This window comes from Rhinatrema bivittatum, chromosome 7, assembly GCF_901001135.1.
Source record: "Rhinatrema bivittatum chromosome 7, aRhiBiv1.1, whole genome shotgun sequence".
In the NCBI taxonomy this organism is placed as follows: domain Eukaryota; kingdom Metazoa; phylum Chordata; class Amphibia; order Gymnophiona; family Rhinatrematidae; genus Rhinatrema; species Rhinatrema bivittatum.
Window position 1 is genome coordinate 308638445 of NC_042621.1, and position 26072 is coordinate 308664516.

General features: G+C 49.7%; 1 protein-coding gene across 5 annotated transcripts in view; it reads left to right on the top strand.

The window, feature by feature from the left end:
- Nucleotides 1–26072, top strand: part of PLEKHA1 (pleckstrin homology domain containing A1) — a 128505-nt gene that overhangs the window by 6260 nt on the left and 96173 nt on the right. For all 5 annotated transcript variants that reach the window (XM_029610567.1, XM_029610566.1, XM_029610565.1 and 2 more), the window contains exons 3-4: nucleotides 5413–5469; nucleotides 6127–6172. In XM_029610567.1, the coding sequence (XP_029466427.1) occupies nucleotides 5413–5469; nucleotides 6127–6172 (103 nt within the window). The remainder of the gene's footprint in view (nucleotides 1–5412; nucleotides 5470–6126; nucleotides 6173–26072) is intronic.

The window sequence follows — 26072 nt, forward strand, 5'->3', positions numbered from 1 at the left end:
TGATGATGATTGGGGGCATGCTTGGAGGAAAAGCCAGGTTTTGAGTTTCTTTTTGAAGGTGGGTGTGGAGGTTTCAGAGCGTAAGTCAAGAGGCATGGAGTTCCAGAGGGAAGGGTGATACCATATGATCCCTCCCTCAGCTGAGAATTCCTGAGGTGATGTATTGGATTTTCCCTCAAATGACTGCCTTGGACTGGTAGCTGATTTTCAGCCGGTGTGGATTTAACTGTGAAAGACAGCTGAAGGGCAAGTGGGTGCAGGAAGCCAAGCGTGGCGGTGACAGTATGTGCCCCTCACCCTGCAGCCAGAGACTGATTCTGTACTCAGCCGGGTTGGACTGAACTCGGTTAAAGCAGAGAAGGGGGAGCTTTTTGTAGGGATTCCTCTGGTCTCCATGCTTGCCACGCCGATCTGAGGGAGTTTATGGGGCCTGCAGCCTTTTTGGGCTAGGCCTCCCTCTTAGGCTTATCATTGTGTGCCGCGAGGTAGGCTGTGGCAGCGTTTTCATGCGTTTTCCTGTGCATTGGGCTGCCCTCTTCAGGACTGTCAGTTCGTGCGAGTGCGTCCAGTTGTATGCTTAGTTGGGCGCCTGCTTGGGCGTCCAGCTGGTAGTGGTGTTTATCTGAGGCACGTGCTTACCTATATGCACAATCTGAGCGACATTGAGGGTGCTCGAGGCACAGGTTTGTCAGGTCAGAGTTGCAGGTCTGGTGCTGCAGCTAAGCATCAAATTGCACCTAGGTGGGCAGCTGGTCTTCTGATAGAGATCCGGATGGCACGGACGATGCAGATCCTTACTGCCTGGAGGATGGGGGAATTCTTCTGGGATTGGAAACGTATAGAACTATGTTGTGGTTCTTTCATAGAGATGAGTTCCGGATCTGATTTCTTGGACATTAAAGATGCTGGGCGTGTCTGGGGCTGAATCCATGTCTGAGTCAAAGAAAGATCCTATTTTGATTTCTTTGTGTAAAGTCTCTTGTTTTTTGCCTATTAAGGAGGCCATTCAAGAAGTAATTGATCTTGAGTGGGGTGCCCCGGAAGCTGATTTTAAAGGGGTACACGTCTTGGCAGGACTGTACCCCTGGATCCGGCTGCAAGAGAGCACTTATGTCTTCCCAAAGTGGATGCACTTGTGTCTGCACTCACCAAGCGCACGACTGTCTCCGTAGAAGGAGGAGCGGCCTTGAAGGCTGAGCATGTTAGGAGAATGGAGGCCATCCTTAAGCAGGCATTTGACGCAGTGGTAATGACTCTGCAGACAGCTTCTTCTTGTTCCCTGGTGACTCGCTCGTCCTCACTTCTCTCTCAGGAAGTCGATGAGTCTGGGGTAAACGTCAGGGCAGTGATGGAGCCACCTTTTTTTGCAGCTGCAGGCTGTGATTTTGCCCGCACCTCAGCCAGAGGGGTGGCTTTGGTAATAGTGGCCAGGTATTGGTTAGGGCCGAGAGATTGGTCGGCTGCTGCGACCTCCAAGTTTAACCTTATGAGGTTACCCTTTAAAGGCTTGCTCTTGTTTGGGAGCAAGTTGGAGAAAATGGCCAATAAGTGGGGTGAGTCCCAGGTTCCCCGGTTGCTGTAGGAAAAGAAGCAGATGCTGTGCTCCTTTAGCATGAGAGGTCATGCGATGGGATCCAAATGTTTTCAACCCTACAAAGGAGTGGACTTTCAGAGGACCCGACCTTTGGGTAGGTCCCAGATGGGCCGCAGGCTTAGGTAGTAGAACCCTCCAAGCCTCCCAGTGAAGGTTTGCAAACCCACCCCCGGGAATAGGAGATAGGGAGTCACCTCTCTTTTATCAGAGGGGAGACCAGTGGGGCATGGAGGTGTGATACGAGATGGATATGCACTGGAGCTTCGCAGTGTTCCTCAGGATGTGTTCATGATGTCTACTGCCGCTCCCCTCAGAAGAGGCAGGCAGTGGAAGGTACATTGTTGAGGCTCCTCAGTCTGACTGCTGTGGTTTCAGTGCCCACGTCTCAAGAAAATGCGAGCTGATATTCCATTTTTTCATTGTGCCCATGAAGGAGGGCTCTTTTTTTTTTGTCCCATCCTGGATCTGAGTGGTTAGTCATCATTTGAGGGAGACTCATTTTCGCATGGAAACCTTGTGCTCAATAATATTTGTGCAGGGGATAGTTTCTGATGTCCTTGGATCTGTCTGAGGTGTACCTGCATATTCCCATCCAGCTAGAGCATTGATTTATTTTCTGCAATTCATAATTTTGTAACATTAGTTTCGAGCGTGGTCTTTTGGTTTGGCCACCGCATCCAGAGCTATTTCCAAGATTGTGGGGGTGGTGGCAGCAGAGTTGAGAGAGGATGGGATTCTAGTCCACCTGTACGTAGACGAGTGGCTGATTCGGGCCAAGGCTTTGCAAGAGAGACTCCTGGTGACACGCAAGGTGATCTGTTACAGGAGCTTGGTTAGGTGGTGAACCTGGCCAAGAGCAGTCTTCAGCCATCTCAAATCGCTTGACTATCTTGGGGTTTGATTTGACACGAAGCAGGGCAGCGTATTCCTGCCGGAGGGTCGTATTTAGAAGTTGATGGCACGGTGTCTATTGACGAACACAATACACCAGACAGTGTAGTCTTATCTGCAGGTGCTCGGATTGATGACTGCGACCCTGCAAGTGGTGCCATGGGCGAGGGTGCATGTGTGTCCTCTTCATTGCTTCCTGCTGTCTCGTTGGAGCTCACAGTCTCAAGACTATTTGATTGGGCTTCACCTGCCAATGGAGATCGTCACTCATCTGCAGTGGTGGTTAAAAGTGGATCATCTAAGAGAGGGGATTTCCTTAAGCTCACAGGACTGGCTGGTACTTATGAAGGATGCGAGCATCAAGGGTTTGGGGGCTCACTGTCAGGAGCTGAGAGTTCAAAGGCGCTGGAGTGCAGAAGAGTATCTCTGGAGTATCAGTCGGCTGGAAGCCTGTGTGGCCTGGTTGGCATGCTGGTGGTTGTCTACCGATTCCAGGGTCGAGCAGTCTGAATGTCAGACAATGCAACAACAGTCAGCAGAGAGGAACCAAGAGCCAGCAAGTTGCGCAGGAAATAGCTCAGCTTATGGATGGACGTAAGTACATCTTCTGCAGGTCTCAGCCTCGCACATTGCAGGAAAAGACAATGTAAGAGCAGACTCTCTCAGCAGACAGTCTGGACCCAGGGGAATGGGCGTTTCAGCTGACAGTGGAGCGCTGGAGCCTTCCGTTTCTGGATCTGCTGGCGACTTCTCACACTGCACAGGTTCCTTGTTTCTTCAGTCGCAGGAGAGATCCAAAGTCCCTGGGCATTGATGCCTTTGTGCAAGAGTAGCTGGAGGGCAAGCTGCTGTATACATTCCAGCCCCATGGCCCATGTTGAGCAGGATGATTCAGAAGATCGAGAGTCACAGGGGCATTGTGCTTTTGGTGGCACTGGATTGACCCAGGAGATGCAGATCTGCAGATGCTCCTGTTGGACACCACCCCCCCCCCCTAGGTTTCTAGGACACAGATGTGCTGCAGCAGGGGCCTGTTCTTCATGAAGATCCGACTTAAAGGACAAATCTTAAGTCAAAATTGAGAGGACTCGCTTTCTGAAATGTGGATATTATACTGCGGTGATTGCCACCTTTGTTATGAGTGAGAAAGTTCTTCACTTTCTTAGCCTACATATGGGTTTGGTGGGTGCTTGAGGCTTGGTGTGAAGATTGAGAGGTTCTTCCTCATTTGGTTAAGATCCTTCTCATTTTGGAATTTTTGCAGGATGCATTGAATGAAGGTTTGGCCCTTAATTCATTGACGGTACAGATGACGGCTCTTGCCTGTTTCAGGGGTCAGATGAATGGTGAACCTTTGTCGGCTCATCCAGATGTGGCCCATTTCTTGAAAGGAGTGAAACATCTTCATCCACCCTTGTGGTTACAGTTGTCCTTGTGGAGTCTTAATCTGGTTTTGGATTTGTTTAGCAGGCCCTAGTTTTCAACCAATGTGCTCCCTCTCCTTGTGGTTGTGACAGTTTGTTCGGCACGTAGAGTATCCGCACTGCTGGCTTTGTCTTGCTGGAAGCCGTTCCTTCGAGTGACTCCAGGGCTGATACAGCTGTCCCTGGACAGGGAAAGAGATGAGGAATGTTGCCTGTTACGACCCTTGGAAGTCGAGGCATGTTGTGAGGTATTTGGAGGTTTCTGAACGTCTTGGGAAGATGGGTTGCCTGGCCTGTTTGTTCTTCACGGCGGAAGTAAACAGGCAAACTGGCGTCGTGGGCTACAGTAGCCTGCTAGATTAAGGAGGTAATCAAGGCCATGTATGTCTGTGCTGGTCAACTGTTGCCTAGTCAGGTTAGGGCTCGTTCCACTAGGCCTCAGGCAGTGTCATGGGTCGGGGTTAGATTGTTGTTTCCCGTCAACATTTGCCAAGCTGCCTCCTTGTATACCTTTTCTGGATGTCCAGGCCCGGGAGGACGCAGCCTTTGTAATTGTGGTTTTGACTGGAACCCACCCCACCCCTGTCTGGAGTAGCTTGGGTACAGTGGAATATAAATCTAAATAAATAAAATCCCACTTGTTCTTCATCTAGCTGTCTAAATGCTAAGACATGAGAAATTACTCCTTACCTGATTTTCTTTTCTTTAGTATAGACTGGTGGATCCATCTTCCTGCCTTTGCTGCTGACTGTGCTATAGTCCTCCTGCTTGGCTACGTGTTCCAAGGGTTACTGGTTAGTGTTAGTCCAGTCCCTAAACTAATGTTCATACATTCTTTGTCTGAGCTCGGTGTCTTCCTCTTGGCTGAGTGCTAGAATGGTTATCTTTTAGTCAAGTTTTGCTAGTCTGTCCACAGTTGTCTTTTGCAGAGAATACTGGCGAGCTGCTGTCACTGCAGGGGTATCTCTATACCGTGATGTCAGCTTTGCTCCGTCTCCATCTGCTGGTAGAGGTGCATAACCCACTGGTTCTGGATCCACTCATCTATACTAAAGAAAAGGAAATGATCAGGTAAGTCGCAGTTTCTCATTATGAGAACCCATGGTCTAGGGTATACTCCTTGTTTGTTTAGGTAAAATTTGAATATTTGTTGATTTTTGGCTTTTTGAAATACCACAATTTTCTCTTTTCCATATTAACCTGTGGGTCCCATGATTTGCAATAGATCTCTTGCAGATCTTCTGGGATAGGGAATAAAATGACCAGGCATTGTCTGTGGGAGGGAGTTATGAGTTTTGCACTCAGTGGGGAGGTTGTAACAGATGCACCTTTTTTTGTAATGCGCTCTCACTTTTCTGGAGTGGACGTTTTTCTTTGTAGCTTTTGGGTCTTGGTATGGGGATGGATCCAGTTTGCAGTCTGTGGGTGTTTCTGTTGCATGTAAGGCTGTAATAGAATGAGTTACCTACTTTTATAATAGCCCTTTTCTTGCTCATGTTCTAGAACCTGCCTGCTGGGTCTCCACCTGTTGGGTCATTGAAACTTTCCTACATTTCCAAGGTACAGTAACAAACCATTTCACACTCTTATGACACAGAGGGTTTAAAGTCACAGCTCTGTCATAGGAGAGTGAGCAGATGAATGCAGAGGCATAAGTAGTGCGTCCTGTGAGGTGTGAGCCTTGGCAAGCTGCTGGTTTTAGGCCCTGATCACCCTTTCTGATGATCATTGACTCTCTGCAGTTTTCACATCTGTTAGATCACATGGCTGATTCTTCTGGTTCATTTTGTCCATCTGTGTAGAGATGTGCATTCACCTGGGACAAATTAGACAATTTCAGCAACCCCGAAAAATGAAGCAAATTTTCCCGAAATTTCAGGAAAATTAGTTTTTCGGGGTTAGTTAGTTGCCGGAAAAAAAAAAAAGCCTGAACCGCGGGAAACTGAGATTTCCCACGGCAGGCCGATAACGAAGGCCGAAGCACATCCCTAGTTTAGTAGTGCCTGTATCTGTGCTATCCAGCACAAGCATCCATAGAGCAACAGTCAGAGGCTCAACATTACCGGTGAGGAGGGACTGTAAAGAAAATTAAGGATGAAAGGGAGATGGGCACAAGGGGACACAGAGCAAAAAAGGAGCGAGGAGTCCTGGTTAAGAGGAACCCAGCAATTAAAATACATGAACCTAACTCTTTTTTTTTTTTTTTTTTTTTTTTAGGTCAGTGATGCGACGAAGCTCAGGCCAAAGGCAGAGTTCTGCTTTGGTGAGTACTGATGTATCTTGTTCATCTCATTGGGCACTTCTTTCACAGTACAGATGCAGGGACTGTTCCTGATAAGATCCCAGTGTGGTTCTCGTCCCTCCCGGCCCTTGGAAAGTTGTAAGTGGTTGGGTGAGCTTCAGCCACTGGATGGCTCTGGTGTAGACTTCTACCAGCTGCCACTATGAAAGCTGCTGAATTCTTTGGGGGTGTTATGGAGGCCCGCCAATGAATCTTTCTTTCTTTTTTGATCTGCAGTTTTTTCCTGCTCCTTTTGCTTCCAGCTCTGTTGGGCTGGGGCCTGGAGACTCCATTTGCAGTTACCTAGGGATTTTTCCTCTTCTGTATTTCCTCCCAACTTAATTTAATCCAGTCATGTCCTAGCGTGCAGCCAGATGGACTCAGGACCAGTGGGTTATGATGTTCTGCCAGTAGATGGAGACAGAATAATTTCAAAGCTGACAGCACGCTACATGCACGTCTGCAGTGACCTCAGCCCTTCAGTATTTCTCCGGCTCCAGCAGATGCAGACCTGCTTTCCCTATGGGGATCGCTGTACCTTTTCGAAGAAGAAATTCTACTTTTAAATTGGAGTAAAGGTTGAGCCCCGTTCTACTGCGGTTATACCTAAAGGTCCCTCCCCCCACTTGAGAATTCCTGAAGTGACTTCCGAGATCCCTCAGAGATGTGCCTTGATCCAATAGCCGGTTCCTGGCATGGACTTTGCTGCTGAAGAAGCTGAAAGGCAGCGGCCGCAAGAAGCAGAGCGTGGTGGTGACGGCCAAAGCTCTCTTCCGCCCCCCCGCAGCCGGAGACCGTGTTTGTACTCTGTCAGTAAGTGCTGACCTCAGGTTAAAAAAAAAAAAAAAATTCCTCCTGATTGAGACGTTGGAGGGGTTTCAGTAAGACTTCCTCCAGTCTCCATGCTCAGCACGCCGTACCCACATTGTTCCCGTTGGGGTAAGGGGAAGTGGGCTTCCGAGCGGGTTGAGCTAGACCCCGCTTTAGACTTGGTCAGCACACCGTGTGGTAGGCCGCGGTGGAGCCATCGCCATCTTGGGCACGTTTTTGTGCCTGTATTGCTCACCATAGAGCTTCGGTACACGCAGTGCGTGTCTGTTCTGCACACACACTGTGCACATGAGGCTGCACGCGTGCATAAGTGCACGACTTAGGCACAGGATACAACTAAAGCTGAGTGCGTGAGCTGCATGTGCCTCGCTGCGGCCTGCGTAGGTGCCCGAAATCTGTGAACAATAAGTTTTAAGCGTGAGCCATCTGAACACGCAGTTACCGTCACCAGTGACTCTGGCAGCAAAGCAACATAAGCGCCTTTCTCTCTGCGCTGCTTGTCATATTAGGGCTGCACAGTCTCTCCTGGCTTCTTGCTTATGTCAGCACTGTGAGGAAGCCCAGGGAGATTCCCCGGACTTTGCTAAGCCCGGCTCCTCCCATTCAGAGGATGGGTCTGCCACAGCCTTAACCAGAAGTGTCCTGATCAGAGTAACCCCAGGACTGGGTCATCCATGGGAGAGGGAAATTTAGCAGCACCTTCCCCAGTACCTCCTGGACTAGGCATGGACCCAGCCCCCTTCTCTTGGGTGGAATTCTTTTAAGGTCTTCAAGGTTTTGTGCAGGCGCAGTCTGCTTCCTCACTTGCCCCTTTCCGGACGGGACCTCAACTGGTAAGCCCTCCCTCTCCCAGTCCTATCAGACCTAGAGACCTGGATGGCACTGACGAAGAGGAGGATCCAGATTCCTTGGAAGATGGGGAAATCCCCCCCTCCCCCTGGTTTAGAACTGTATCGGACCATGTTATGGTTTTTCCATAGAGACAAACTGCCGGCCCTGGTTTCCCAGACCCTGAAGATGCTGGGAGTTCCTGGGGCGGACTTGGAGGGAACCAAAGAAGAATCCCATTCTGATTTCCCTATGGAAAGCCTCTTGCTACCTTCCAGTACTGGAAGCCATCCAGGAGTTGATTGACCTGGAATGGGATGCCCCAGAAGCAAGTTTTAAAGGTGGACAAGCGTTAGAAGCTCTGTACCCACTGGATCCAGCAGTGGGAGAACGTTTGTGATTCCCTAAAGTGGATGCGCTGGTCTGTGCAGTCTCTGAGCGAACAACTATCCCAGTGGAGGGAGGAGCGGTCTTAAAGGATGCGCACGATAGGCGGATGGAGTCCATCCTTAAACAGGCCTTTGACGCAATAGCAATTATCTTACAAATTGCTTCTTGTTGTGCCCTGGTAGCTCGTTCGTGCCTGCACCTCTTGGGAGGCGGATGACTCGGGTGAATTCCAGAGCAGTTATGGAACCTGCTGCTGCCTTTGTAGCTGACGTGGGCTCGGACCTAGTCTGTACCTTGGCCAGAAGAGTGATCTCCATGGTGGCGGCCAGAAGACAGCAATAGCTGCGGAATTGGTCAGCAGACACAACCTCCAAAGCAAATCTCACAAAGATGCTCTTTAAAGGATCATGCCTCTTCAGAAGCGAATTGGAAAAGCTGGCCAGCAAATGGGGCAAATCTCCAGTACCCCGGCTACCAGAAGATAAGAGAGAGCAGTTACAGTGCCCCCTCGCCCATGAGGGGAAGATCCAGGAGCTCCCAACGCTTTCGCCCCTAAAGAAACTCAACACTTCAGAGGTGTCTGTCCTTTCAGAGTCGGCAGCCCAAGAGAGGTTCAGGTTCGTCTCGAACTCCCCACCCTTGGAACAAGGAGATAGGGGGTCGACTGTCCCTCTCCTACCAATGGTGGGTCGAGATCACGTCGGACAAATGGGTACTGGAGGTCATACGAGAAGCGTATGTGCTGAAAGTTCACAGCACTTCTCGGGACATTGTTAATCTGGCTTTTCTTAAATGAGCAACTTAGGCAGTCTTCTTACAATTAAAACATTTTTATTATGGAGAAGAGTAAAAGGAAAAACTACAGAAGCCTTGTTTAAAAGCAAATATAGTACAAAGAGTTCTGTAGGTACTGGATTCTAGTCTCTGCCTGCTGCCAGCAAAGTAGTAGAAAAAAGATGCCAGCCAGATGTTTCGCTGCAGAGCACAGCTTTATACAGTTCTGATCTTTCTCACACCAGTATTCCCTCCTTGTATGGTATTACTTCCTGTTCTTTCTTTGTTCTATATTCCTGTTTCCTGAGGCACGCTTATCAGTGCTTGATATCTGTGTGTTACTTAGCATATCTACATAGAATATCTTGATGTGATTAGGATTAAAAGGTCCTAGACCCATGTATAGGAAATTTATTTATTTATAACTTTTATATACCGGCATTCGTAAAAAAAAAAACATCATGTCGGTTTACAGACAACTGAGAAAGGAAATTACAATGATAGATGGAGGAAGGATAGAAAGTTAAAAGGTGACAACTTTACTGTAGAGCCAACGGGCGCCACAGTTATTAAATGAGATTACATATGATGGGAAATACTGTAGTTTCAAAGGCTTTGCATACAGGCTATTTCCTGAGACCTTTGAACTGCATCTTTATCTTATTCTCAACATATTAATGTTATCTCCTTGCCACTCCCAGCACAAGAAGCAGGCAGTGGATACTACCCTGTTAAGGCTTCTCAGAATGAGAGCTATAATCCCAGTACCTGTGCCCCAGGAAAATACGGGGTGTTATTCCATTTCATTGTACCCAAGAAGGGGAAGGTTCCTTTTGCCCATTCTGGATCTCAAGAGGGTCAACTGACATCTACGAGTGATTTCCACATGGAAACCCTACGCTCCGTGATAATGGCCATACAATCAGAAGGGTTCTTAATCTCCCTGGACCTATCTGAGGTTTATCTACATATTCCAATCCAGCAAGAACATAGTTTCCTGTGCTTTGCGGTACAGGGTTGCCATTATCAGTTCCGGGCACTACCCTTTGGCCTGGCCAGCATGCCCAGAACATTTTCCAAGATTATGGTGGTTGTAGTGGCAGCATTGAGAGAAGAGGGAATCCTGGTGCACCCGTACTTGGACGACTGGTTGTTCCGGGCAAAGTCTGTGGAAGAGTCTCGGGCTGAGCAACAGGGTGCTCCTTGCTTCAGGAACTCTGTTGGGTTGTAAACCTGGACAAAAGCAGTCTCAAATCCTCCCAGTCCTTGGAATATCTGGGAGTCTGGATCGACACCAAGCAGGGCAAGGTCTTCCTCCCGACCACACGGATAAGTAAGTTGATGTCCCAAGTGCATCTGTTGATGAACACGATACGCCCGACACTGTGGAGCTATCTTAAAGTCCTTGGTTTAATGGCGGCAATCCTGGAAGTAGTGCCGTGGGTGAGGGCACACGTGACCACTTCAGCGCTCCTTGTTGTCACGTTGGAAAACACTGTCTTAAGACTATTTGATTCGCCTCCATTGATGACTGCAGGAAGTTCATCTGGGCAGAGGTGTACCCCTGTCCCCTCTGAACTGGCTGGACCTCATGACAGATGTGAGCTTCTGGGGCTGGGGAGCTCATTGTCAGGAACTGACTGCCCAGGGACGTTGAACCAAGGAAGAAGCCCTCTGGAACATAAACCTCCTGGAAGCCCGGGCAGTCAGATTGGCGTGTCTACAATTCAACCACATACGCCAGGGTCAAGTGGTCCACGAAATATCAGGCAATGCAACAACTGTAGCCTACATTAACAGCCAGGGTGGAACCAAAAGCCAGCAAGAGTCACAGGACTAATTATGGAATGGGCGGAAATACATCTACAGATGATCTCAGCCTCCCACAGCTTATGTTTGGGTCTGGAGAGTATTTGAGGTAGGTGCAAGGAATGTGGTGTCTCCCTCTCAGATGGTCAAAATCCCACTAATTCTGGAATTTTTGCAGGTCTACTTGAATAAAGCTTTGACCCTTAACTCCTTGAAGGTCAAGGTAGCATCTCTCTCCTGTTTCAGGGGCAAGGTGAACAGAACCTGCCTGTCGACTCATCTGGACATGGCCTGTTTTCTGAAAGGGGTGAAACACCGCCAGCCACCCCTACGGTGGAATCTTAATCTAGTATTGGAATTTTTGGCAGGACCCTCCTTTTGGCCGCTGTGCAGTCTCTTCTTTTTTTTGTTGCATTTATTTACCTTTGAAATCGGTGTTCCTGGTTGCTGTATGCTCAGCATCTCTGAACTGTAGTCATTGTCGGGAACAGTACTTCCAGATGACTCCAGGAGCGTTACAGCTTCATACCCTTCCATCCTTCTTGCCCAAGGTAGTCTTTCATTGGTATCAGTCCATTTTGTTTCCATCCCTAGATAAGTACAAGGGATGCGGAGGAATACTGCTTCTGTCATTTGAATGTCAGAGCCATTCCTTTGGGTGACACCAGGGGCATTACGGCTGCATATGTGGTTCCATTTTTCTTGCCCAAGGCAGTCTCACTTTCATTTGAATCAGTCCCTCTCCTTGCTATCTCTGGATAAGGTCAGGGATGCAGAAGAGTTTCGCCTTTTGCGCTCCTTGGAAGCTAAGTCTTATCGTGTGATATCTGGAGGTTTGAGTCCTTTTGAAAGGAGGGAGTATGCCGGGCGCTCCGGCGTCGCGGGTTACCATAGGTGGGTGGATTAAGGAGATAAGTCCATGTATGTGGTTACTCATTCCACTAGGGCGCAGGCAGTGTCATGGGCGGAGGTTAGTCTGTTTCCCATCGCTATCTGGCAAGCTGTGACGTGGTCCTCCTTACTTACTTTTTCCAGGTTTTATCATCTGGCAGGATGCACGTGCAATGTTGACTGGACTGCGGGCAGCCTCCCACTCTGAGGAGTAGTTTTGGTACATCCCATTGGTCCTGAGTCCATCTGGCTACACGCGAGGAAATGGAGAAGTTACTTACCTGATAAATTTGTTTTCTGGTTATCTGTTCTCCAGTTTTTAATCAAGCTTTTTGCTAGTCTGTCCACGGTTGTTTTTGAAGGGAATACTGGCAGGCTGGGGTCACTGCAGGGTTATATATACTGTGACGTCAGCTTGCTCCGTCTCCATCTGCTGGCGTGGGAGCATAAACCCTCTGGTCCCGAGTCCATCTCGTTACACTAAGGAAAACGAAATGATCAGGGAAGTAACTTCTCCATTATATGACAGCTGTTTAGGATATCATATTACCATCTCTTTTGGTTTTAATTTTAGACAAAGCATAGGAATGTCATACTGACCTTCGGGGGTACCAGCTTTTGTTAAAATGGGGTGTACCTTAAGGAGTGACTGGCAAAGTAGGACGTTTTGTTAAGTCTATGTAGAGTGGGCCAAACTAAAAGGAGCTATTATAAGGGAAACAAATCTCCAGGTTAGGAAAGTAACTAAACCTAATTGGAAATAAGAGATGGGAATGTTTATGAAAGAAAAGAAGGCAAAAAGGATCTGAGAGCCACTCCAGGAAGAGATGAGTGAAAGGAAAGAGCTAGTGCCGTAGAGTGAGCTGACCAGCCTTTCTCAACTACTTTCCACTTTCGGAAGAGGGTAAAAATCTGCTTATTTCAGATGCCATTTGGTTAGATTGGCCAGAGCAAACCTTTTGGTTTGACATCTAAGAGTTTTAGGTATATGGGGGGGGGGGGGGGGTGTTAGAGCTAGGGGGAATTAAATGTTTGTTTTGATGTAATGTACTGCCCTTACAAGGCTCTGGGCAGTCTATAGATGTGGAGGTTAGGGAAATGGGTAGGAGGTTGAGGTGGGAGAAGGATGAGGTTTGTCGCGAATGTTGGATTGTATATGATCCCTGGGATGGGTGGGGTTCTTTATGTATGGGGTTGGAAGTATTGGCATTTTTTATGATGCATTGTGTGGTTATTGTTTAAATTGTCTCCTGTTCAGAGTCCTAGGTTTTGCCTCCCTTCCAGCAGATGGCAACAGAGAAAGTTGTACTGGCATAACCTACTGTGCCACCTGCAGTCCCTTAATATTTCTGTCTCCAGCAGACTGTAGAGGTGCAAGCCCTGCAGTCTTCCTCCCAGGAGGTTGTTAGGCCCTGCTGGTATTGAGAATGAGCAGGGGGTCGGGGACCCTTGCTTTGCTCGGTCTTTCACTGCTGGAATGAAAGGAGGATGTTATTTTGTGAATGTAAATGTATGAAGCCAGGTAATAGCTTCCTATTTGAGGTCAGCATTATTAATCCACCTCTTAGTTTGTAGAGGGGACATTGTCTGTCTGTATAACGTGCAACAGCTTGTCTCTCTGCACAAATATATAGGTTATTGCACAGTGGCTTTTGCCTGTGCTGTACCTGTTTAGCAGGGACTATTCTCATCATGTTCAAAGCCAACAGCTTGTGTTTAATTTCCTGGATTCCGATTCCTTGATCTGAAGGGTCTCCATAGAGGGTGACATGAGGACAAGTGGGACTGGGATGGATTAGACAGGTCATTCTGGAATGGTGAGGGGGGAGTTATATTGGCAAGAACTGGAAGTCAGGGAGGGGAGTTGCCTATGGAATTCCAGTTGTAATTCGTACAGTTGTGCCTAGCTGGGTGATCTTTACCAGACAGGTGCTAAGATGTAATGTGTTGTAGCCACATTTGTCCAACAAGCTTGGCTAGTGGTTAGTTTCAGGATTTGAGCTTTTCAGGTGGTCTCAGAAAGTCAAGGTTCAGATCTGCCTTGGTCTCTGATCATCTACGTACATGTTACAGTATTCATTGGCACTGGCCTTGTGAAGGTGGAATACCCCGTACTCAGCCTGAGCCCCCATGTACTGCAGTAGTCCCCAAGGTTTTTTGCATCTTCATTCAGGGTCTGGTGCGGAGAGCAAGATAACAAGATGAGTGGCACAACAGAGGAAGTGAGGAGGTGGATTGTAAGACTAAGAGGAAAGTTTTGGAGGTTGATGAGCCATAAAGCGGGAATGTTGAACACCTCTGTTCAGTATTGATTGGAGAAGGATGGCTTATTTTTTGGCAGAGTTACAGTATATATGGTAGCGAGGTAAATGCTACACTTTATAGAAAGGGTTTGTTTAGAATTGAAAATGACCAAAACCATGGGGTCAGATGGAGAGGTTCTGGCAGCTCTGCTTGAAGGATCTGCCCAATAGGTCTTTGGAGGCAGGATTGGGCCTGCAGGACTGGAGAAGGGCAGATATTGTCCCTTTTCATAAATGTGTAACAAATGAGCTTAGAAACAGGCCAAATAGTTTTACCTTCGTGTTGAGCAAAGTAATGAAGACTCAGTTTATATTTTGTGTTAAATTAATTTTATTTAATGCTTTTGTTTATGCTGTAATTGCTGTTTTTATATTTGATGCCATATTATGTTCTATAGTTTTGATGAGGTAGAGCTTTTATTGTATTGATTGGGGGAGGGGGGCTGTTTAGTTTTGTGATGGACTTAGTTCCCTAGTGAATCCTGCATTAGTGACTTTGATTCTTGTAAGAACATAAGTTCCCTGTACGTACCTGGATCAGTCCAGACCATGGGTTATGTCCCCAATCCAGCAGATGGAGTCAGCACAAGCTTTGAGGGGGCGTCACCATAAGTACTACTACCCCCTCTTGCAGGAGTTTCAGTATCTTCTGACTCCAGCAGATGCGAGTAGGGGACTCAGGGTTTCTCTCCCTGGTTGTTGTAAATTAATCTTTTCCCTTTTTTGCTTCCTCCTTTTCTGGGCTTCTGCCTAGTTTGTCTGGTGGATCAAGTTTTTCTCTTTAAAAAAAAAAAAAAAAACAAAAAAAAAACTCTTATTCAAAGGCAGGCTGTGGGGAGGCGTTGGCTTACCCCCTGTGTTTGTTTCCCCTCCCGGTGCTGAATCCTAGTAGTTAGGACGGGGGTAGTGATATATATTTTGTTGTTCGTTTTTCTTTGCAGCTCTCCCCAACCCCTGGGCCTCGCGGCTGCCGGTGGTGACGGTCTTTCAGCGCTTGTGTCTGGGGGCAGCCTCGTGGGCTGCTGGGGCAACACAGAAAAGTTTTTCTTCTGCCGGGTTGTGAGGCCAGGAAGCCCCCCCCCGCGCCGATTCTTCTTCAGCGGGCAGTGCAGGCTTTCTGGCCCCCCCGCAGCGGCGGTTTTTCGCGCGGCCACCCTCCCGAGCCTCATTTATTCTTTCTTTCAGCCGGCGTTTGCTCTTGCGGGGTGCTCCTCCGATGCCGCGGCCGTCGCGTTGCTCGGCCTGCGGCGATCCGGGATCCAGGATCTCCCGCGAGGGCATCTGCGCTCGGTGCCTTCCCGGGTGGGAAGGCACCTCGCGGTCCATCGCCGATTTGGTGTTGCTCTCTGCGATGCCCGGGAGGCGCGGGCCGGCCCCTCCCCCATTCCTGCGGGAACGGCAGCCATTTTGCAGGCACAGCGCCCTGAGGAGGATCCAGAAGCGCTGGAGGAGGGGGATTGCGATGCGGTTTTCTCCGCCGTTTTTGCCGCCGATCTTATTGCCGGAGCAAGGCCCGCAGGGGCAAGGGTCCAACGGGGGTCCCCCCCCCGGAGCCCCCCTCGGGCAGGCCGGGGTTTTCCCCCGGAGTTTGTTTTGCTGATTGCACACAGCCTACCTCCAGGGGTTGGAGGCTCCTGCGGGGCCTCCCCTCCCAAGATCCCACGGACGTTCCCCCCCCGGCACAGGCCCCCCCCGCCCCGGCGGGCGCGGGGGCCCCTCATGTTCACCCTCCAGCTCGGGCCCGCTTTTCGGCTGCGGCTGTTGGGAGTGGTGTCAGGACCAGCGGATCCGGGGTCTGATCCTCCGGATGGCGGACAAGGAGACTCCATGCCCTGAGGGGGACGACCCGCGCACAGCTGCGCCTCTTCCAGAGGGACGAGTTGGATGACCTCATTCCACTTATAATTCAGGAATTGGATCTGGACCCACCGCCGGACCCGCCCTGCTCCAGTGGCGCCGGCAGTCGTCATTTCTCTCAAAGAAGGGGGACCCGGTCCTGGCGGCCCTGCGGCCCAGGCTCGGGCTTTTCCCATTCACGAATCGTTCCTGCAGCTCCTCCACTGGGGAAGGGGATTACCCCGGAGGCTTCTCTGAAGGGCAGCCGGGCCATGGAAAAAGCTCTACCCCCCTGCCGGAGGATTTCCTGGACCTCATTAAGGCTCCGAAGGTGGACTCCGCGGTGTCGGCGGTCACGAAGAGGACGACGATACCGGTGACAGGAGGTGCGGCCTTGCGGGATACGCAAGATCGCAAATTGGAGGTTTTCCTGAAGAGGGTCTTCGAGGTCTCCGCTCTGGGTATGCGGGCAGCAATGTGCAGTTCCCTGGCCCAGAGGGCGAGTCTTCTCTGGGTACAACAGCTGCTCACGTTGCAGGAACTGCCCGCTGGAGGAGGCCGCCCAGGCAGACAGGCTAGAAGCGGCGGTGGCGTATGGGCGGATGCCTCGTACGACCTTGTTTCGGATCCTAGCAAGATCCATGGTGTCGGTAGTGGCGGCACGGCGCCTCCTGTGGCTTCGCAACTGGCGGCGGATACGTCCTCCAAGTCGAGTCTGGCTCCCTTCCATTCAGAGGTAAGTTCCTCTTCGGGGAGGACCTGGATCAGATCATCAAGTCTCTGGGGGACAACGCGGTTCATCGGCTGCCGGAGGACAGATATCGGCCTTCGCGAGCATATGCCTCTTCCCGGACCAGAGCCAGGGCGCAACGGCGCTACAGGAGCTACAGGCCATCGGGCTCTAGGCCCGCCGCCTCCAGGCCACAGACCTGGTCACGTTCCTTTCGTGGACGGAGGCCCACCCGCACCACCCCCGGAAGCAGGTAACCCTCTCCTAAGCCTTCGCAATGATGTCAGGCTCGCCCACTCCGCAGTCCCAGAATTGGGGGACGGCTGGCGTTTTTCTACCAGGAGTGGGCGCAGATCACCTCGGACCAGTGGGTCCTGGACACCATAGAGCACGGCTATGCATTGGAATTTGTCCGTCCTCCACAGGCAAGGTTCATTTTCTCCCCCTGCGGGTCGGTGCTCAAGAGACGGGCGGTGCAGGCGACGTTGGACAGACTTCGGGAAATAGGGGCTATCGCCCCTGTGCCCTCCGGAGAGGTGGGCTCGGGCCACTATTCCATCTACTTCGTCGTGCCAAAGAAGGACGGGTCCTTCCGGCCCATCCTGGATCTCAAGGAAATCAACAAGTCCCTCCGAGTGGTCCGGTTTCGCATGGAAACGCTGCGGTCCGTGATTGCGGCGGTACATCGGGGGGAGTTCCTCGCCTCTCTGGACCTCACGGAGGCCTACCTGCACATTCCCATCCGCCGGGACCATCACCGTCTCCTCCGGTTCAAGATCCTGGACCAGCACTTTCAGTTCATAGCGCTCCCGTTCGGATTGGTGACGGCACCGCGTACCTTTACCAAGATCATGGTCGTTGTGGCGGCAGCCCTTCGAAAGGAGGGCGTGCTGATCCATCCCTACCTGGACGATTGGCTCATTCGGGCGAAGTCCTTCAGCCAGGGGCAAGCAGCGGTGCGCAGGGTGGTCCAGTTTCTACAGTCCCTGGGCTGGGTGGTGAACTTCTCCAAGAGCTCCCTCGTACCCTCGCAGCGCTTGGATTTTTTGGGAGCGTCCTTCGACACCCGGCTGGGCAAAGTCTTCCTGCGTCAGGACAAGGCGCAAATCGTTGCGGGAGCATGTACTGCGGTTCTCTGCCTTGCAAGATCCCACCTCCTGGGACTACCTCCAACTCCTGGGGTGATGGGTTCCACCATCGACATGGTCCCCTGGGCGTTTGCGCATCTCAGGCCCTTGCAGTGGGCGCTCCTCTCCCGTTGGAAGCCGGTTTCGCAGGACTATACCAGATGATTCTCCCACTTCCGCAAAAGGCCAGGGACAGTCTGGGCTGGTGGCTGGAGCCGTCGAGTCTGGCCCACGGAGTGTCTCTCGACTTGCCCAATTGGGTGATAGTAACCACCGATGCCAGTCTGCTGGGCTGGGGTGCGGTCTGCGATCGAAGCGCCACGCAGGGGACGTGGTCCGCGGTGGAGGCGAAGTGGTCCATCAACCGTCTGGAAACCAGAGCGGTCAGGCTAGCTCTGCGACACTTTCTGCCGCTCCTTCGGAACCGGGAGGTCAGAATCCTATCAGACAATGCTACCACCGTGGCCTACATCAAACCGCCAAGGCGGCACGCGCAGCCCGCAGGTAGCGGAGTCTCCAACCTGGTGCTTCGCTCCCTGTCGGGACCACCGTTCGAGCCGCTGAGCACTTGCTACGATCAAGGATCTCACCCTCAAAGCGGTATTCCTGGTGGCCATCTGTTCCGCTCGCCGCATCTCGGAGCTGCAGGCTCTGTCGTGTAGAGAGCCTTACCTGCGTTTCTCCGACTCTGGAGTGTCGCTTCGCACAGTGCCTTCCTTCCTACCAAAAGTGGTGTCTGCATTCCATGTGAACCAGACGGTGGAACTGCCGTCCTTTTCTTCCTCCGAGCCGAAGGCTTCTCCGACTATTGGATGTCAGGCGCACGCTGCGTCTCTATCTGGAGGCTACCAATGAGTTCCGGATTTCGGATCATCTCTTCGTGCTTTGGTCTGGTCCCAGGAAGGGGTCTCAGGCCTCGAAAGCGACCATTGCGAGGTGGTTGAAGGCGGGCATTGCTGCTTCATACATTGGGGCGGGGCGGTCTCCCCCGCCCGGCATTGTAGCTCATTCTACTCGTTCTCAAGCGGCTTCCTGGGCGGAGGCTCGCTCGGTCTCTACTCAGGAAATCTGCAGAGCAGCTACCTGGAAATCGTTACACACGTTCTCGAGGCACTATCGTCTGCACCTCGCCTCCTCAGTCACGGGACATTTTGGCGAACAGGTTCTCCGAGCAGGCCTCGCAGGACCCCACCCGATTTAGGGAAGCTTGGGTACATCCCATGGTCTGGACTGATCCAGGTACGTACAGGGAAAAGAAAATTATTACTTACCTGCTAATTTTCGTTCCTGTAGTACCATGGATCAGTCCAGACGCCCACCGCACTTGGGTCTTTCCTTCCTGCTCGACTCTTCTCTATGGGACTGTAGTGTGATAGGGCTTTCCCGGCTCCTCAGTCGCACTGTTTCTCACAGCCCCCTTCATGTTGGCGTGCTGTTTGCGCAGCGTCCTACCCGTTGGTAGGACGGTTCCAGTTTTTCTATTACGGTTACAATGTTTATTGTTGCCGGTTCTTATAAACTTGATCCACTAAAGGGGTTCTATTTCTACTCGGGCTTTGATATACTCGATACTGAACTCCTGCAGAGGGGGTAGTAGTATATATGGTGACGCCCCCTCGAAGCTTGTGCTGACTCCATCTGCTGGATTGGGGACATAACCCATGGTCTGGACTGATCCATGGTACTACAGGAACGAAAATTAGCAGGTAAGTAATAATTTTCTTACTTGCCATACGGGGTCAGACCGAAGGTCCATCAAGCTCCTTATCCTGTTACCAACAGTGGCCAATCCAGGTTACAAGTACCTGGCAGGATCCCAAAATGCAAACAGACCCCATGCTGCTATTGCACAGTGATAAGCAGTGGGTGTTCCTTGAGTCTACTTGGTTAATTTATTGTTGTCATCCTCCATGAACTTCTTCCAAACCTTTTTTTTTTTTTAAACCTAGCCACTCTAATTACCTTAACCACATCCTCAGGTAATGAATTCTAGAGTTTAATTGTGCATTCAGATGAAAAAGAATTGGTCTGTTTTGCTGACTTCTTAGAGTGCCCCCTAGTCCTTGTATATCTGAAAGGAGTAAATAACTGATCCACATTTACCTGTTTTACTTCTCTCATGGTTTAAAGACTTCTGACATATCCCCCCTCAGTCGTCTCTTCTCAAGCTGAAAAGGTCCTAACCTCTTTAGTCTTTCCTCATAGGGTACCTGTTCCATTCCCCTTATCATTTTGGTTGCCCTTCTCTGTACCTTCTCCATCGCAATTATATCTTTTTTGAGATGCGGCGACCAGAATTGTACACAGTATTCAAGGTGCGGTCTCACCATGGAGCGATACAGAGGCATTATGACATTTTCCGTTTTATTCATCATTCCTTTTCTAATAATTCCTAACATTCTGTTTGCTTTTTTGACTGCCGCAGCACACTGAGCCGACGATTTTAATGTATTATCCACTATGACGCCTAGATCTCTTTCTTGGGTTGTAGCACCTAATATGGAACCCAACATTGTGTAATTATAGCATGGGTTATTTTTCCCTATATGCATCACCTTGCACTTATCCACATTAAATTGTATTTATATTATGATGCATTAATATATCCGTGTTTTTTTAATGTAAACTACTTTGGGGGTTCCCATTTTGGGGGATAATCATATGTAAGACTAAAACCCTCTGCTGAAGAAGAAAGGGTATGTATGTGTCTAGAATTCTGTAAGCTGCAGGATGCAAGGCAGCATGGCTTTTAGCACAGGGAGATTGTCAAACAATTCTGCTCAGTTTCTTTGGGTGGATGTGGTTTACTTGGATTTCAGCAAAGCTTTTTGATCCTGTCTCACATAGGAGAGTTGTTAAACTGAGCAGCCTGGGGGTGGGTTCCAAGGTGGTGGACTGGATTAGAAACTGGTTGAGTGATAGACAGAGGGTAGTGGTGCATGGAACTTACTTTGAGGAAAGAAATAGGATTAGTGGACTGCCTGGGGCCAGTTCTGCTCAGTATCTTTAACAATATTATGAGGGGTTAGAATGATGACACTAGGATCTGCAATAGAGTGGAAGCTCCAGAGGGAGAAGACAAAATGAAGTGATCTAAGAAATCTTAAGTAGTTGAGTGCTTGGCAGTTGAGTTCAGAATTCTGCATTAAGGATGCAGAAATCCAGTGGTGTGGGGGTGGAAGCAGGTCACCAAGAGAAACCTCTGTGTGATCATCTGATCTCAAGGTAATGGATCAATAAGAGCAAGCAGTGGCAAGAGCCAGAGGGATGCGTGGCTGCATAGGGAGGGAAACAACCAGCAGTAATAGGAGGCGATGGCACCTGTTTATGAATTGATGAGGCAGGTGGCACTTTATAGACTAATCTATTGAGGCATTATATATAGACTAAGTGACTTATTGAGGTATTGGGTAATCTATAAGGTGCCACTTACCTCTTGTCGTCATTTGCTACACCAGACTAACACAGCGATCCCTCTGAAGATCTGAACCTACAAAATTATGGCCAATTCTGGGGCCATAAGTCTAAAAAGGCATAGGCTGGAGGTGGTCCAGAGAAGGGCTGCCAAAATGGTGCAAGTACCGTCTTAGATATATAGAGAGATATCCCCTAAAGGAGAGGAAAGGCTGGGGTAATGCTAGAGACGTTCACTCGAGGGTAATCCCCGCAGAATGTTTCTAACCATCAGGGTTGGCCGACTTGAGGATGGGACCTGGGATGTGTGTTAAGAACATGGGACTGTTTGTTTTATGATACAGATTTCTAAGGGTGGAGTTTGCAGTGTGGGTCCAGGGTACTCGTGCTTGGCTTTAAGCCACCATCTCTCTCCTCACTGCACCCTATCATTCCCTGTTGGGGCTCTGTAGCAGTCACAAATTCCAACAGTGAACGTTTAATATGCTGAACGTATGGTAGCATGAGCTGCAGGAGCACGCAGTACTTGTGATAACTGTCGGCAGCGAGATAAAGATCTCCCAGAGAGAAATGCTAGGAATTCTGCGTAAGCCTGCCAGGACCTGCCCTGCAGAGGGGAGCAGCATCGCTGCTTGCTGGGATTAATCAGACACTGTCTCCTGCGGCAGCAAGGGCCTTCAGCGGGCTGGAAAAATCCTGGCTCACCTAAGCTTCAAAAATAAAACTAAAGGAAAAGAGAGAACATTAAGCTAAAACATTGACCAGACAAAAAGCAAAGCAGCAGCAACAAGAGTAAAAATGAGAAAAAGTAAGGAAAAATGTTTTCTAGGGCTATTTCCACTCTTGTTCCTTCAGGAGCCCTAACACAGCAGTGAGGCAACAGCTGGATGCACGTCAGTGAAAAGGAATCGAGGGCTGTAGGTCCTTGTATAGCAGTGATGGGCATCTGGATGCTGTAGGCAGTTGTACATTGAGGCTTTACTATTACAGGGTGGGCAGTTCTGGTCCTTGAAGGCACCCAGTCAAGTTACAGGATACCCCTAATGAATATGCATGAGAGATTTGCACGCTCTTTTATATGCACGTATGTCTCGTATCTTCATTATGGACATCCTGAAAACCTGAGCAGTTGGTGGCCCTTGAGGACTGGAAATGCAGAGCAGGACTGGGGAATTTAGATGCTGCAAAGGATATTGGAAGGTGGAAGAGGACTGGCTGCTGAAGAGGTCCTTCACCCTCCTGTCCAATCACGCTCATCCCTTTGCTCAGCACCAAACCCCACTGCTGGCACTTACTATGCTGGCTGTGAGAACATAAAGTAAGTGTCCTCTGCATGAGTGTCATGGCCTTTTTCTTACTCTAGGAACAGTCTGTCGTCGGGGGTTGGAGGGGTGAGAATCGGCGGTTACTATCACAAGTAGCATCTAAGGCAACTCAACCAGCTGCCTGGTGTGCAGTTAGGGGGTAGCCATGCCAAAATGCCACCTTTCTTCCCCCCAAAAGTCCAGCCTCAAATTCAGGTCACAGGAGAAAGTGTTGCAGAGTAGAGAGGTATTGCATGTTTCTAACTATACAGTTATCAAAGAAACTAAAAGTACTTATAATAAACGATTAGTTAACATTCAAAGGTCTCAATCAAACACATTGGACTTTTTTTGGGCCTTTTAGGTTAGTTTCCATCTTTATCATAATTAGAGAAGGTGGATTATAGCAGCTTGAAAACAGAAAACATTTATTTTCCTCACTGCTCTGGTTTATCGTTGGACATCTTCTCCCTTTTACTTTTTTCTGCCTGCCATTTCTCACTTTCTTCCTCTTACTACTTGCCATCACATTCTTACCCCCTCTGCATCTTTTCCATCTCTCATTTCTCCCATCCCTGCAGTTTCTTCTTCATAAATCAGGTGGAAAACCTTTTGGAAGACTTGGGTGCAAGCCCACATTTTTAGGAACCCCCTCTCTGCGCTGTTTTAAAAGAATTCCTTTCCTCCATCCACTCAGACCAGATCCTCAGGTTTGCTGACTTCACCCCTGATAGGCCTCCATGCTGACCTCAGCCTGCCAGTATTCTGTCTCCAGCAGATGGTGGACGAGCATCCCGTGCTATGGAATAAGGTCTGCAAAGGCCAGTTGATCAGGAGGTTAGTGGGCAGCTCCTGAGGTGAAAGGTTAGTTCTCCCTCAGTCGCATATAGCCCTGCATGAAATTGGCTACTAATGTACAGCTCCTGAGGTGACTGCCTCTGCTCTCTTCCTCAGTTGAGCAGATGCCCGGATTGGGGGGCTGCTCCTGAGATAAAAGTATCAACTTCAAGAGTGCAAATCTTGGGCAGATGGCTGTTAGTGGGCTAGTGCTTAGTTTCTCCCCTCCCCCATCTCTCCTGTTGTCCTTTTGGGAGCAAAAAAAAAAATTCAGATTTTTTAAGTTACTTCCTTTGCCTGGTGTTGGGGTCGACAGAATTCAAACCCTTGACCTCAGGTGTTCAGCACCAGGGGTTCTAGCGGCAGAGTCACAGGGGCTCTGAAACAAGAATTCTGTGGTAAATATCAAACCAAGGTAAATAGCATTCTGTGGTAAATATCAAACCAAGGTAAATAGCAAAGCAAGGTTAGGAAGCCCACCCCCCTGGAGGCGGCTGTACTGAAAGCAGGACCCTCCTGGCTTCACCTGCACCCCTTAGTGGTCGTTCAGGCATTCTGTCATTCACACCACTCTCCGGCGGTCGAGAAGGGTAAATTTCTCCCAGGACAAGCAGGATGGTTGTCCAAGTCCCTTGGGTTTGAAGGCCTTCGACATGGGCTCTCCAACCTAGGTTGGAGGCGCCCGTGGTTAAGGTCACCTGAGGAGCTGGTTGCTTGAAGGGCAGACCTGTTTGTAAGTTGGCTTTGTGCGTCCACCAAGTAAGGGATAGACTAAGCCGGCTGGTTATGTGGACAAGGGACAAAAGTGGCTGAGTGGCTTGGTGCCACTGAGATTTGAGTCCATTGTGTCAGTCTCATGGCTAGGCATGCCATTGGGGTGACGTGGACTGTTGATGTCATGTGGCTGAGTAACGTAAGCAGTTGGCGAACCAAGGCTGTTTGTCGACTGTGGATAGAGCTGGCAAGGCTGGGCAGCGTGGTTGCATGTCGTTGGGTAAGAACCCTTTGGCCACTCTGGTGTCTAGGTCTGCTCCTATAAAGGAGAGATGGTGAGACAGTGTCAAGTGGGATTTTGGGTAGTTGATCAGAAACCCCAATGAGTGTAGAAGTCATATAGTGAGAACGAGGGAGTCGAGGGCTCCTTGTCTGGACTGGCTTTTTATGAGCCAGTCATCAAGATATGGAAAGACGCGGATGCCCTTGCAGTGTAAGTGCAACCATGACTGCCAGGCACTTCATGAACACTTGGGGTGCCGAGGCCAGGCCGAATGGCAGTATCCTGTATTGATAGGGCCCAAGACCCATAACAAATCACAGGAATTTGCAATGAGGAGGGAAGATGGCAATATGGGTGAAAGCGTCTTGAAGGTCCAGAGAGCAGAGCCACATGCCTAGGGACACCATTCTGAACCGTTCCTTGTGAAGAAATGTGTTTAAGGCACGGAGATCAGGATAGGCCGGAGGCCGCCGGTCTTTTTTGGGATTAGAAAATAGCAGGAATAGAACCCTCTCCCCTGCTGAGTCAAGGGAACCGGTTCTACGGCCCTGGCATACAGAAGGATTGAGAGCTCTGACTCCAAGTATTGTGTGATCGTCCCGGCTTCACGCTGGAGTGGGTGGGGAGTCCGGGGGCACAGCTGAAAAATTTAGATGGTAACTGTGGGTTATGATGGAAAGTACCCATTTGTCCGTTGTAATTGGGTGCCACTTGGTTACGAAGTGGCAGAGGCGGCCTCCCACTGGTAAATTGGATTGGGGGGGTGGTGGCTGCTGCTCTCTGGAAAGGTGTCAAAATCCAGTCACAGGACCAGCTTGTGGAGCTGGTTGCGCTCTAGAAGTTCTCGCTTGGCGTGCATGTCCTTTCTGAGGGGCCCAAGCAGGTCGAGCACGGGATAATACCTGCGTGGTCTATAGAATTGCTTCCTGGTGTCCCTACGTGTGACCCTGCGGGCTATGGAGGGTAACTCTGAGATGACAGCTGATGCAGGGTTTCATGATGGTCCTTTAACTGGGCCACTGTGTCTTGAATTTTGTCTCCGAACAGGTTTTCTCCTGTATATGGGAGATCAGCAAGTTTGTCCTGTACCTTGGAGCATAGATCTAAAACGTTGAGCCAGGCCCAGCGTCTAGCACTGATGCCTGCTGTCGAGACTCTGGGTGCTTTTCAAAAGAATCTTAAGCAGCTCTAACCTCATGTTTACCTGCTTCAACCCTTTTGTAGGAGGATGTTGAGGTAGGGTGTCTGCGAATTCCTAGACTTGTTTCCAGAGATTCCTGTTATATTGGGTCACGTATAATTGGTACGCAGCTATTTGTGCTATTAACATGGACCCTTGAAATACTCTGCGCCCCAATGCATCCAAAGTCTTATGTTCTTTACCAAGAGGAGCAGAGGAATGAGGATGGGATCTTTTAGCCTTCTTTTGGACTGATTCCAGCAGTACACAATGGTGGGGCAATTGGCTTTTTTGAAATCCTGGGGCTTGCTGGACCAGGTATATAGCATCCATCTTTCTGTTGACTGGAGGTACGGTACCTGGATGGTCCCACAGGCGGTGCAAAAGGTCAAGAACTTCTTCATGCACTAGTATTACCATTACCTCTTGCAGAGCGTCTACAAACTATAAGACCGCCAACATTTTGTGGCGAGCATCTTCCTCAGTCACCAATGGAAATGGGATAGTTTCAGACATCTCCTTGACAAAGCTGGTGAAGGAGAGGTCTTCAGGAGGAGATAAGACACCTTTTTTTCCGGGGTGAAGGCACTGAGTATCTCCTTGGAAGCTTGTGAGGAATGGTCCGAGGATG